This window comes from Triplophysa rosa, unplaced genomic scaffold, assembly GCF_024868665.1.
Source record: "Triplophysa rosa unplaced genomic scaffold, Trosa_1v2 scaffold7_ERROPOS2916172, whole genome shotgun sequence".
NCBI classification, from domain to species: Eukaryota; Metazoa; Chordata; class Actinopteri; order Cypriniformes; family Nemacheilidae; genus Triplophysa; species Triplophysa rosa.
In genome coordinates, this window is record NW_026634816.1 from 29,004 (window position 1) to 42,453 (window position 13,450).

A 13,450-nucleotide genomic window follows, 5' to 3' on the forward strand; every position below is an offset into this window, starting at 1 on the left:
GTCTCTCTCTCTCTCTCTCTCTCTCTCTCTCTCTCTCTCTCTCTCTGTAGAGGGGTTGTAATGATCCAGTGTGTTCAGTCTATGAGGGAACAGTGGAGAACTTTACACGGACTTCTCATAATTCTCAATCAGACTGTGTGTACAGTAGAGGATTATGGAGATCTGTCTCACACTCATTTTACTGTCCTCTGTAGTAATGACCATCACTGCTGGTAAGTACATACTTGGGGTCAAAAAAATGTTCCAAAGTTAAATTAAAATGTTTTATTCAGTATATGTTTTATACTAAGTCACTTTTCAGTTTTGCATGTGTTTCTCATGTCCGTTTTTATTTGTCTCTGTTTCACATGTATCAGATGTGAATGTGAGGTTGGTGAATGGTGACAGTTCTTGTGCTGGTAGAGTGGAGGTTCTTCATGATGGTCAGTGGGGAACAGTGTGTCATTATGGCAGTTGGGATATGAAAGCTGCTGCAGTGGTGTGTAGAGAGCTGGGTTGTGGAAATGCTGTACAGGCTCCGGTTGGTGCTTACTTTGGACAAGGATCAGTACCAATAAAAATGGCTCGTGTGCAGTGTAGTGGGTCTGAGTCTACACTGAAGAACTGTAGATCAGCGAACTCGGTTATTAAATACTGTTCTCATGCTGCTGATGTTGGAGTCACCTGCTCAGGTGAGCTTCTCTAAATATTATCCTGTTCATACATGACTAATAACAATAACATAACGTTGTGATGTACAAAGTAAAATAGTTTGAATGCTTGTGATAATAATTTTATTCCACTTCAGATTTCAGTGTTTTGGATTCAAAGCGCACAATTTATCCTGCTACATATTTTTTAAAATCTATACAACCTGCAACGTAGTGGCTCAGTTGGTAGCACTAGCCTTACTGCAAGAAGGTCCTCGGTTTTGAGCCCCAGCTGAGTCAGGAGGCTTTTCTGTATGTAGTTTGCATGTCATCCTGGTGTCAGAGTGGGTCTCCATTCCCCAACTTGTTTGTAAATCAAATTGTGTAGATTAATCGGCTATTAATATAGCTGTAGATGCTGAAATGGCATTAAAAATAATTAGGATTAAATCTTTAATCTATACAGTAATGTGCAGTCAAAGTGTCACGGTCCTGCCTTCTTGTTCATGATTTTCTAGTCGTGTGGCAGGATCGTGACAGGTCCCTTAGGTTTTGTGTGAGAAAGCCATGGGGTGTTTATCTTTTGACACTCCATGTGTTTTCTCTGTCCTGTCATTGGCCCCGGCCCTCTCGTTTCCTGTATTGTTTCCTGGCTGTGTTTTATTACCCTCACCTGCCCTGTGTCATTATCCCTCATTTGTCTTCCCTATATAATGCCCGTGTGTTTCATTGTCTTGTGCTCGTTCGTTGTTCCTGTACCCTGTGCTTTTATGCTATGCTGTCTTGTTTCTGTTCCTTGCGGTCCTGTTAACCTGCCTTGTGGATTAAGCTTGTCCCTTGTCTGGATGTTATTAAGTATCAAGTCGTGTCTTAGTTTTTGTAGTTAAAGTATCCTGTCTCTTTTGTTTTTTGCCCCCCCCGTGTGGGAAGTCTTTGTTTGGAGTTCATTTTTAGTATGTTTTCCCCATTGTGGGTGTTTCTGTTTCGTGTATGTTTTGTTATTATTAAAATCTTAGTGTTCCCATCAGCTTGCTGCCTGCGCTTGGGTTCTTCTCCTGTGAATCCTTGACAAAAGTATTATCCAATATCATCATATCTTATGAGTGACATTAATATAACATATTAAGAAACATTTCAAATGTGTTTAATCAATCAATGTAATTTATAAAACCCAGACTTGCTGTTGGGCCCGTCGTCTGTGATTTGAAAAAAAAAATAGTGATGATAATATAGGGTATTACTTTTTTGTTTTATGCTATATCTGTTTTTTTAAAGAACAGAAAGGTCCCAGTCTCAACTGTCCTGTACTTGAGATCAGGGGCAGACTTAGTGATTTGAGGGCCCTAAGCGATTTCAGGGCCTCAACAGTCAACATGATATGCACTCTTTATAACCCTTATTTTGCAATCTCGTTCTCAAGAATTTTTCTCTATAATTTTAAATAAACTGTGTCACATCTTACTGTCTGTCAATAATTTGTCTCAAAGTGAAATAAAAATAAATTCACAAATAAAAAAACTAAATTCACAAACAAACTATTTACAACATCTGTTTACACTTTGATATTATTATTTTTGTGGTCCTGACACTTTTTTATGCCTTTTTAACAGGGAAGATAAATTTCTACAGTTATTATACCCATCTCCACTGAACAGATTGGACCAGTCACCTAAGATTCGACAACAAAAGAAAACTACACTATCATTTTTTACACTGTACATTAGCCACGATCAGCTAATCTTTTCACCGTTTTTCTTATTAATGAAGTAGTTGCTGGATGTGAATTGACGGTCATCGCTGTTAACTGGGAAAGTCAAATCATTGATTTGAACTGGCCCTCTCCTAATAAGCTCACAATGCTCTTTGTCTGATAAATGTTTGGGCCAGAAAGTAGGATCGTCACTCAATAAAACAGTCCGTCTGTGTGCTGGTTGCGTGCTGATCTTGGGCTGCACTGGCACATTGTCATTTTGCGGGGCCGGGTAGAAAACACACAACCGTGTCTGGCAGGAAAGAGGCTGATGCTGCTGTGGGAGCAGCATCAGTGGAGTTTGTGTGAAAAAAGAAGAGACTTTTGGAAGTTTGGCCAAATTCCTTTTTCTCACTTATTTTTTCAGCTCCGTTGGGGTATTTGCGTGTCATTATATACTTAATCTGCCGCTGGCAAATTTTCTCTCGCTCTTCTAATTTCTAACCGTCTCTAACCTCCCCTCCCGTAACGTTCTCTAACTCTGGCCACTGAGCTGCTGACAGGTGCATAACTAATGGTTTGTTCCACTGATCCATGATTCGGGGGAGCCAAATTAACACGGATGTAATAATAACGTTACATTTTAATGGTTGTATCCACCTGACCATACAAAATATTATAGAAAGCTAATATGTTTTACATGCTTTATAAACTTCTGGGTATTTGTTGGAGGCCCCCTGGTTTCCTGGGGCCCTAAGCGGCCGCTTACCTCGCTTATTGGTTAAGTCCGCCCCTGCTTGAGAGAATAACTGAGTTTCATTGTGTGATCTTGTTTTCTGTGTTGTTCTTTCTGTCTATATAATCAGGCGCCTCAAGACTTGTTGCTGGTTCTCATTTGTGCTCTGGGAGAGTAGAGATGTATTTTGGAGGAAGATGGGGCACAGTGTGTGATGCTGCGTTTGATGATCAGGATGCAGAGGTTGTGTGTAGAGAGCTGAACTGTGGGGTTCCTGTACAGCTGTTGGGAGCAGATGCTTTTGGTGAAGGAGAGGGACCCGTGTGGACACAAGACATTCAGTGTAGAGGAAATGAGTTGTCAATTCGACACTGTTCATCATCGCCTTCACACGATGTAAACTCCAACCACGATACTGACGTGGGACTGATATGTTCCGGTAAAAGAGTTTAATGTGACTATACCAACTACTATTGAACTGTACAACCAATTTCATCTTTTTTGATACATTTCAGTCCTGAGATCATTGACTAGTAAACAAAGTTAAGCCTGGAGAAGTACTCAAATTATTAATATCCTTAAAACAATCTGTTTTATCTTTTGTCCAGGTTACACTGACCTCAGACTAGTGAACGGCTCTGATATCTGTTCTGGTCGAGTAGAAAGTCGGTATTTGACTGAGTGGAGAAGAGTGTGTGATGGGTGCATGAATATGAGAGCTGCCAGTGTTGTCTGCAGACAGATGAATTGTGGGATTGCTGTGTCTGTTGTGGGAGTGGACTGGTTTGGAGAGGGATCTGGTGAAATCTGGGCTGATGTGTTTGATTGTCAGGGGAATGAAACACAACTCTCACAATGTTCAATCTCTTCATGGAGTCGAGCTGAATACTCTCATGAACAAGATGTTGGAGTCATTTGTTCTAGTGAGTCAACTTCACTCTCTCAATAACACGATGAGAATGTAAGACTTGCAAAACACTGTTTGATTAGTGAATGATTTACATTGATAGTTGTTATACCACCTCAGATGTGTAGACTTGCAGTCTTACTGAATTTGAAAATATTTTGCTAAAATGTCTTCTCTATACAGATTCATATCTGGCTCTTCATGATGGAACAGTGCTGTTGTCTGAAGAGAGAGAGTGTGGGGGGGAGGAGGCAGTCACCTGCCAAGGTGAAAATTAAAATGTTGTAAACTGTTCAAATTGTAAATTTAGTTGTTAATTATTATTATTTGTAATTACTGTTTCTCTGTATGTCTGATCTCAGATCACAGGTCCATCAGGTTGGTGGGTTCTGGTGGAGATTGTGCAGGGAGGCTGGAGGTTTTTCACAAAGGCTCATGGGGGACAGTGTGTGATGACTCCTGGGATATTAAAGATGCTCATGTGGTGTGCAGACAGCTGCAGTGTGGAGTGGCTCTCAGTGGTCAGCCAGTACCAGCCTGGTTTGGTCCTGGTTCTGGACCCATATGGCTGGATGATGTGAACTGTGAGGGGAATGAGACGTCTCTGTGGAACTGCTCTTCACGGGTCTGGGGAGATCATGACTGTAAACACAAGGAGGATGTAGGAGTCGTGTGCTCAGGTAAACACTAACCTGTGTGTTAATTATTGTGTTAATTGCATGCATAACATTTTTCAAATATTAGATGAGTATTTCTATAACCTAAACATTTGATCAGACACATCTAGTTTGAAGTACATAAATGTTAATTTGTTAGTTTCATGCATTACCAGACTGTGGTTGATTCATCTCACCCTTTTCAATCTAGAGTTTAAAGAGATCAGGTTAAGTGAAGGCTGTGAAGGGAATGTGGAGGTTTTCTACAATGGATCCTGGGGTAATGTTTGCCAGAACCAAATGGACAAAGACACAGCGAGTCTGATCTGTCAAGAGCTGAACTGTGGAAGATCTGCCAATGAACTTATTTCTTCAGATGGATTGAAGACTCAAAACTGGTTGGATTATTTTAAATGTCGATCACATGATTCCACCTTTTGGCAGTGTCCATCTTCACCCTGGGGACAGAATGACTGTGATGAAGGTGAAGCGGCCAAAATTACGTGCTCTGGTAAGAAAACATTTAAATAACTGTATAGTAGTCATGTTTCTAAATAGTTTTGTATATAAAGCATTAAAAAAGTCTAATAGTTTTATAAAAATACAAAGCTAAAATGATATAGCACTGAGAGACTTGATGAATGCAATTATTTAATGTTCTGTTCAATATTTAATCAATTTTATCATGTTACAGTCTCAAAGGAGGTGATTCGGGATGTTCCTCGGAGTCGACTGACATGTTCTACCTCACCATCTCCTTACCAGAGACAATGTTCAAGTATTTTCATATAAAAACTGATTTAAATAATTATTACTATAAACCTGTTTTTTCATTCATTACATTTGATAATGATCTGTTTTGTCTATTTTCTATTCAACATCTAATTAATTGTAAATGCTGTGTGATGTGTGTGATGTAGGTCATGTTCCTCTCAGACTGAGTGGAGGTAAAGGCAGGTGTTCTGGGAGGCTGGAGGTGTATCATAACTCTGAGTGGGGTTCAGTCTGTGATGATCTGTGGGACATCAGAGATGCTCAGGTGGTCTGCAGGCAGCTGGGTTGTGGAGCAGCATTGAGTGCTGATGGGAATGAAGCGTTTGGTGCTGGTGAAGGTGTTGTGTGGCTGAACAGAGTCGAGTGCAGAGGGACTGAGATTCACCTGTGGGACTGTCCTCACATCCTGAATAAACACACTGACTGCTCACACAAAGAACGTGTTGGACTCATCTGTGCAGGTGAGAACAAAACACTGAGTGATGAATGGATTATAATTCCAGCAGTTTCTTTAATGTGTGTTTTGTTTTACCATGCACAGATTTGTCTGTGTCCACCACTGCTACAACAACAACAACTCAATCTCAGACTAACAAGAGCCCAGTGACTTCTCAAACTCCTCCAGCAGCGTCTCTCTTCATTCCTCCAGTGGTTGTGATTGTTCTGGGAGTTTTGCTCTTACTGCTCTTAGTGCCGCTGCTGATACTGATTCAACACAACAGAGTGATGAGGAGAGGTACACACATCCACACATCACATACAAGAACACATCTGACTTATTGAACTACCTCAGACATCAACATCAATCTTACTAGAGTCTTGTTCAGTGTGTCATCAGTCATGTGTGATGAACTGACAGCAGGTTTGTGTGTTTTACACTCACAGCTCTCTCTAAGAGGAGACACTGGACTCAGACTGAAGCAGTTTATGAAGAGATTGAGCACAGACACAAACACAAACACTTTAGTCAGAGAGGTGAGTCTTCATGTTTATAATGTGTTGAAGGTTATATATGTACATGTATTAATTGTTATTCTGTCTTAATAAAACAAATCTGATGTGTAATTTTTAAAGCTAGTGTCTCTTGTCAGTGTCATGTTTGTGAAGTGTGTAATTCAGTGAAGTTTATGAGTTGTCTGTGAGTTTGTATTGAGTTGAATCTGTAGTTTAGAGTCTATCAGACAGCTGATGTTAGTTCTGTTAAACCTCCTGCTTCAAACCACAGAATTCCTCTCACAAAACCACAGAGCTGCAGGTGCATGTGTACAGGTGTGTGTGTGTGTGGGTTTGTGTGTCATCCTGTGATTATTTTTGGAGGCTAATGTGGAGGGGGTTTATATGCTTGTAAGTATACTGTGTGTGCAATGCGTGTTTGTTTTCTTCCTGCCGATATTTCTGAGTCGACTGAGAAATATAATCATATTTAACACGTTTTCTGTGATTTAAAGATAATTCAGTTTCAGGCTGTTTGTAATGATCAACATGTTTCTGACTGTTCTGCTTCACTTTAACAGGAAGTCTCATGTCTGAAGAACAGTATTCTGGGTATGAAGATGTTGAAGATGACTTTCTCTCAGGTTAGAAGACTGTGGATTGACAAACAGCTCATTTGATTTACAAATTTAGTATATACAGTATATGTATCATATAACAACACTACAATCCACAATACTAAACAGTTTAAGTGTCATGTTTTTATCTTTTTAGATAAAAAATATAATATTGAATATTATGATGATGTCATCAATGGCAGTGACCCGAAAGGTCTGTGACTTAATTGACTGATCTCGTTTGTTCATTTAGATTTTTTTTATTGTCATGAACTTATTACCTACAAGACGTCATTTACTGTTTTGTTGTCAACCATGTTCTGTGTTGATGTAGAAGAGATGGTGAAAAAAGTCCCAGCAGAATACTATGATGATGTCATCACTGATGGATTAAAAGCGGACAGTGAGACAGGTGCAGTTCTGTTATTCTGGATTAGGATGAAATATAAAGTCTGTGCATAAAGGAAAATTTACTTTATAGCTCTGCGAGTATGATGACGTGTGTCTTATTTCACATTTGTAGAAAACACACTGGAGAAGTATGATGATGTCATCACGGGACAGAACTTTGATCTTGAAAAAGGTGGTTTTACTTTATTTGTAGGCTGTTTATTTAACAAAGATCATAGCAGTGATTCTCAATAATACTGATAAAATGCAGGTTAATTGGCAGTTTGTCATTCTGATGGTTTGTGTTGATCTGTTATGTATGCGGACACTCCAGAGAATTATGATGACGTCATTAACGGACAGAACTTTCAAGATCTAATAGGTAAGTTACACAGAATAGACACCCAGGTGAGTTTATCAAGTGTACTCAATTAGACTCAGAAAGGAAGATGTGTCCACGACACATAAAAAAATGACATATACATAGTATATAATAACATTACATTACGAAACACAATGTAGTTCTATAAAATATATTTCCCATGTCATGTGATTTCATCAGGAGTTCACGAGGAGTATGATGATGTGAAGAATGACAGAGAAGATGTGACAAACCTGTTGGGTAGGTTTTAATTTCAGTAAAATATGTATATTCTAAGTTACATCTTTATAATGTCTATTTAAAACACTTAAAATTGGCTTTACATCTTTATGCATTTAACACAAAACAATGTGAATGTGCTTTTTTACACAACAGACTATGACGATGTGGGGGAGGAGTCACTCAATGTGGGACAGGCTGTATAACTCAATGACCACACCCACTGTCTCATGCCATAAAATCACATTACCTGCAGCTTCAGGAGCTACGAGGAGTTAAAGTGATCGAATTTTATCACTTAAACTACAGTGCCTTATGTTTTTATGATCTTTCAAATATGTTTGTACTGAAAATCACATGCTTTGCAAATGTAGGAAAAAATTGTCTAGTTTTTATCATATAAACTAATGCTTCAACACTGCTCCTGCTGCACGAGCATGTGCTGCTTCAATGGGCTGTGTGAACGCTCTAACCTGTTAACATGAGCGCGGAGAAAAACTAGAAAACAGTCACATGTAGACATTTCTGTTCCTTGTATTGTAGAGACTCTGAGTTTTGTCTTTCAAGAATTCCTACAAAGACAAGCACAATAAAACATACATCAGCCTTTTGCCAAAAATTGAAAGAGTAAAGTGTATGTGCTTGACATAATGGCTTTTCTTTAAATAAATACCTTACGTGCAAAAACTAATCTACTGGATGTGATTATGTAAATAGTACATTTGTTCTTTTCTCACCTCTCTTTATCCTGTCAGCTTCTTCTTTATCCTCTCATGATCTTTAGACTCTTCTGTTTGCTTTGGAAGAGCAGGGTCTTGTGGGAGCTGAAGACACAGATCAGAAATGTGGTTTTATCAATACAAATTAATGTTAATATTGGGTGAGATTTTGAGTAGTGCTTGAGATCCATCATCAGATTTGTTGCACGAGTACATGTAAGATTATGTTCTCTAAATACATAGAAGGTACAGAAGTTTAAAGGCAACAAAACATCATCAGCATATAAGAACATATTAAAACTGTTGGCGTTTGTATTTAACATGATAAGTTACAAATATTGTTAGAACGACGTTTTGTGTTTATTAACTATGCTTAATTATAAGGAGTTTAAACACTAAACTCACTCTTATAGCACAAAACAAACAATCACATCTCTTAACTGTCATTAGAAACTAATCATATGATAAACCGCCATGTGCAACATCTTTTTAAACGTGTTTTCTTTAAATCCAGCCTTTAGTTTTTGCCTTTTTAAAGGTTTTAAAAGACGTAACACTGATCATTGACGACAACAACAAAGCACTTACCCGAGCACAATGATGACGTACGAATGACTTCAGACATCATTAATCAAAAACAAGACATCGATTGACTCCTTAACGTTACGTCTGATACAATATGTGCCAACAATCACAGACGGTAACTCACAAACGCATGATATTTTTTCCAGTTCTGTTTCAATGAACAGTTTTATATATTTAAGAAACTTCTTATATATTGCGCACACAGTGGAGTTTGACGCGCGTGAAGTTTGGAGCGCGTTCATGTGTGAGATCAGAGTGTTGTGTGCTGATGTTCCAGTCATGAGCGCATGATGGCAGTAGAGTGTAAATTTCCGATTATAAATGTTATTTAACTAGTCGTATTATTTTTAAGTGTCTGATCTTAATTTCAGTGTGTAGATGGAGCTGTTGCACAATCTGAGACTCATGACTGGAGACACTGTATCTGCATGTAAAGATCACGTGTGCTATTATATACCGGATGAAACTGTAAGAAGTCCAATGAGACGCAGGTAATGTCAGTTGAGGATTTTTAAAGTATTAAAATAATAATGAAATAGAGGTCGAGTGGGGTAAGATGTGTCAGTGGTTAAAATTTGTCTGTGGGTTAAACACTTTTTGTATTTCCTTCTCTCAGAGACTGTTTTTAGTAGAAAGCCAAATGTTTTATATGTTAAACCCACATATGTCAGCTACTCACATACACTGCTGTAACATGCGTATGTATGATAATATGTGACCCTGGACAACAAAACCAGTCTTATGGGTCAATTTTTCAAAATTGAGATTTTTACATCACCTGAAAGCTTTCTATTGATGTACGGGTTGTTATGATAGGACAATATCAGGTGAAGATACGACAGTTTAAAACTGGAATCTGAGGGTGCAAAAAAATCAAAATATTGAGAAAATCGCCTTCGAAGTTGTTAATCGGAGGCACTGTAGCAGGCCATCCACTCACAAAAATAAAGTTTTGATATATTTATGGTAGGAAATTTGCTAAATATCTTCATGGAACATGATCTTTACTTAAAATCCTAATGATTTTTGGCATAAAAGAAAAATAGATCATTTTGACCCATACAATGTATTTTTGGCTTTTACTAAACATGTTTCTGTGCTACTTAAGACTGGTTTTGTGATCCAGGGTCACATTTACAAACAATTTATACTTGAACAGACAAATTCAAATGTTGCAACTGACCCCATAACAGGGGACAGTTGCAACACTCCGCAGGGACGGTTGCAACCGTAATTAAAATGTAATAAAAAATATTCTTTAACATAATTTTGGAGTTTCTTTACTTTATTTGTGAACAAACAGAATCTTTTAAAAGTCAAACTGGCAAAATATTTTAAATAAAAAAACAAGATACTGAAAATGTAGCCTACTGAAATACTGGTGCGCACTTCTCTTAAGACCCGTGAACCTCCCCGGACATCTGTGTTGAAGTGTTTTGGGCTCTTGATCTTCATGGTGGTCGTGTGCGGTTGTCTGGAGAGAGAGATTGTGAGGTGGACGTTTACATCCATCAGGTCTGGAGGAGAGTTCTGCTGGAGTTTCACTGAAATATTTGTGGTCTGCAGAAAGGTGGTACAATTAATAAAACATAACTCTCCTAACCATTACAAACACTTGTCTCTTAAACCATATTCTTTCTCGTGGCTTTGTGTATGAGCACCATGTGCAAAAATATTTTTACGATGTTAATTCAATGGAAATCTACTTTTCGGTCATTTAAAGTACTGTGAAACATTTACCGAAGTTTGCTGCTTCAAGGGGCTGTTTCATGAGCAGGGATGACGTAGGCTACTAATCTAAATCAAACATTTAATACTCACGTGTTATGGCAAAAGCCGGACAGTTCGCTTCTTATATGCTAGATTTACTCTTTTCTGTTTTAATGAACAGTTTTTATACATTCAAGCACCGAGGTTGCGCACACAGCGGGCTTTTACACGCGTGGTGTTTGAAGCGCGTTCATCAGTGTTGTGTGCCGTTGGTCCAGTCATGAGCGCATGGCGGCAGTAGAGAGTAAATAAATCAATCTCACGCTGTCATTTGAGCTGCTTATTAATATTATTTAACTAGTAATATACGTTATTTTTATTCTGCTAGAGAGTGAGAACACATTTAGTTTCTGCAATGCCGCAAAAAAGCTTTATAATAATAATGAAGTTGTATACAGTCTCCCTTTATTCTAGGAAAGTGTGTTGAGAATTGCTGCTGTAGAGATTTGATATAGACCCAGCCAGTAGATTATGACTAGGAAGAGTCCCTGGCCAGTTATCGCCAAGAATTGGTTTTGGCTTCAAAATGAAAAAAAAATCACCAAAAGGCCACAAATTTGAGTCATAAACAATTTTGTACCTGCAATCACAAACATGGAACTTTCATTGAAGTCTTGTTTGAGAGGCCTTATAGGCTATAGGGGCTCATACCAAAAAATGTATCAAAAATCAATAAACATGGGTAATGGGTTTGATTGTGCAGCCTAAAGTCACATAAAATTAAGCAGGATAATTTGATATAAACTCATAAACTCTTTGCATAACGTATGTGTCAGCCCGAGGGTGGGGATATACTGACTGTCCAATTACCAGGCTTAAAACTTACAACAATCCAATAAATTCATGAAGGACAAACTCACTAATTTTCTCTCATGATCTCAAATTCATGTACGCCCACAGCCCCTGTAGTTTGAAGCTTTATGACTTTGTACTTTCATGCCACCACGGGCTCTTTCCTGACATCTTTACAATGTTTTCCAAAACTCTTTGGAGGATGAACACTGTTAACATGAGGAGATCATGGCTTATTCATTGATCTTTACAAGTAATTGTTTGAGCAAAAATCTACATTACACTTAGGTAGTGAAGATTCTTTATGTAGTCACATGACATCATGAACTGATGCTTGATTGACAGTTCTATAACTGCCATCTAGTGGATACATAAAACATTACAATACTGAATGGGCATATACTGTAAATGCTGCTTCAAATAACATTGTATTTTCTGTAGACATGATTGATTGGTTTTATATAGAAGTGATTTTTTAGTAATGCAAGAGATTATATTTTATTGATTTTATTATAGATATTGTTGATTTTGTTTTATGCTTTATTTTTATATTACTAATCATTTAAAATGATGAAATTAAACAGAATAGAAATATCCATTTACTATTTTATTCTTAAATGCTTCATATATTTCATTCACATTTATGAAAGGCATACAGTAAAGGTACATATCTGAGTGTGTGTGTTTTAAAGTGTGTGAGAGTGTGAAGGGATCATATAGTTTCCTGCACATGACAGGATTTCATGTTGAAGAGATACTGGAGGGTTTGATTACTATAATGTATTTGGTGTAAATTTATCTTCAATCTTGCAGGTGTTTGTCTCCTCTGTACATGGAGGGAGGAGTCTCGTTCATCAGCGCTGACGTTCTGCTGATATATATGGAGAAAATCACAAATATCTCTTCTGATTTGTCACTCAAGTTGTTTGATGATTTCCTTTGTTAATTCTAATAAGGTAACAGAGAGTGTGATTGGTCTCTCTCTCTCTCTCTCTCTCTCTCTCTCTCTCTCTCTCTCTCTCTCTCTCTCTCTCTGTAGAGGGGTTGTAATGATCCAGTATGTTCAGTCTGTGAGGGAACAGTGGAGAACTTTACACGGACTTCTCATTATTCTCAATCAGACTGTGTGTACAGTAGAGGATTATGGAGATCTGTCTCACACTCACTTTACTGTCCTCTGTAGTAATGACCATCACTGCTGGTAAGTACACACTTAGGGTCAAAAGAGATATCGGGGAATCAAATGAAATGTTAATTATTGTTATAAATACTCGTTTTATACTGTATATTCATACATGAGTTTCTCATATCTGTTTTTCTTTGTCTCTGTTTCACATGTATCAGATGTGAATGTGAGGTTGGTGAATGGTGACAGTCGTTGTGCTGGTAGAGTGGAGGTTCTTCATGATGGTCAGTGGGGAACAGTGTGTGATTATGACAGTTGGGATCTGACAGCTGCTGCAGTGGTGTGTAGAGAGCTGGGCTGTGGAGAGGCTGTTGATGTTGCTCGCTTTGGACCAGGATCAGGACCAATAAAAATGGCTGCTGTGCAGTGTAGTGGGTCTGAGTCTACACTGAATAACTGTGGATCATATAACTCGGCTATTAAATACTGTTCTCATGCTGATGATGTTGGAGTCACCTGCTCAGG

The 13,450-nt window shown here is 38.1% G+C and overlaps 1 protein-coding gene across 1 annotated transcript in view; it reads left to right on the forward strand.

Annotated features, from left to right (window-relative positions):
* LOC130551243 (deleted in malignant brain tumors 1 protein-like) overlaps nucleotides 1–13,450 on the forward strand; it is a 29,901-nt gene that overhangs the window by 10,090 nt on the left and 6,361 nt on the right. Inside the window, exons 17-35 of the mRNA XM_057328797.1 lie at nucleotides 195–212; nucleotides 357–671; nucleotides 3,186–3,494; nucleotides 3,664–3,978; nucleotides 4,146–4,229; nucleotides 4,325–4,642; nucleotides 4,830–5,129; nucleotides 5,313–5,396; nucleotides 5,539–5,853; nucleotides 5,934–6,128; nucleotides 6,278–6,367; nucleotides 6,907–6,969; nucleotides 7,100–7,156; nucleotides 7,277–7,354; nucleotides 7,466–7,525; nucleotides 7,667–7,714; nucleotides 7,895–7,954; nucleotides 8,090–8,137; nucleotides 13,144–13,449. Coding sequence (XP_057184780.1) covers nucleotides 195–212; nucleotides 357–671; nucleotides 3,186–3,494; nucleotides 3,664–3,978; nucleotides 4,146–4,229; nucleotides 4,325–4,642; nucleotides 4,830–5,129; nucleotides 5,313–5,396; nucleotides 5,539–5,853; nucleotides 5,934–6,128; nucleotides 6,278–6,367; nucleotides 6,907–6,969; nucleotides 7,100–7,156; nucleotides 7,277–7,354; nucleotides 7,466–7,525; nucleotides 7,667–7,714; nucleotides 7,895–7,954; nucleotides 8,090–8,137; nucleotides 13,144–13,449 — 3,063 coding nt within the window. The remainder of the gene's footprint in view (nucleotides 1–194; nucleotides 213–356; nucleotides 672–3,185; nucleotides 3,495–3,663; nucleotides 3,979–4,145; nucleotides 4,230–4,324; nucleotides 4,643–4,829; nucleotides 5,130–5,312; nucleotides 5,397–5,538; nucleotides 5,854–5,933; nucleotides 6,129–6,277; nucleotides 6,368–6,906; nucleotides 6,970–7,099; nucleotides 7,157–7,276; nucleotides 7,355–7,465; nucleotides 7,526–7,666; nucleotides 7,715–7,894; nucleotides 7,955–8,089; nucleotides 8,138–13,143; nucleotide 13,450) is intronic.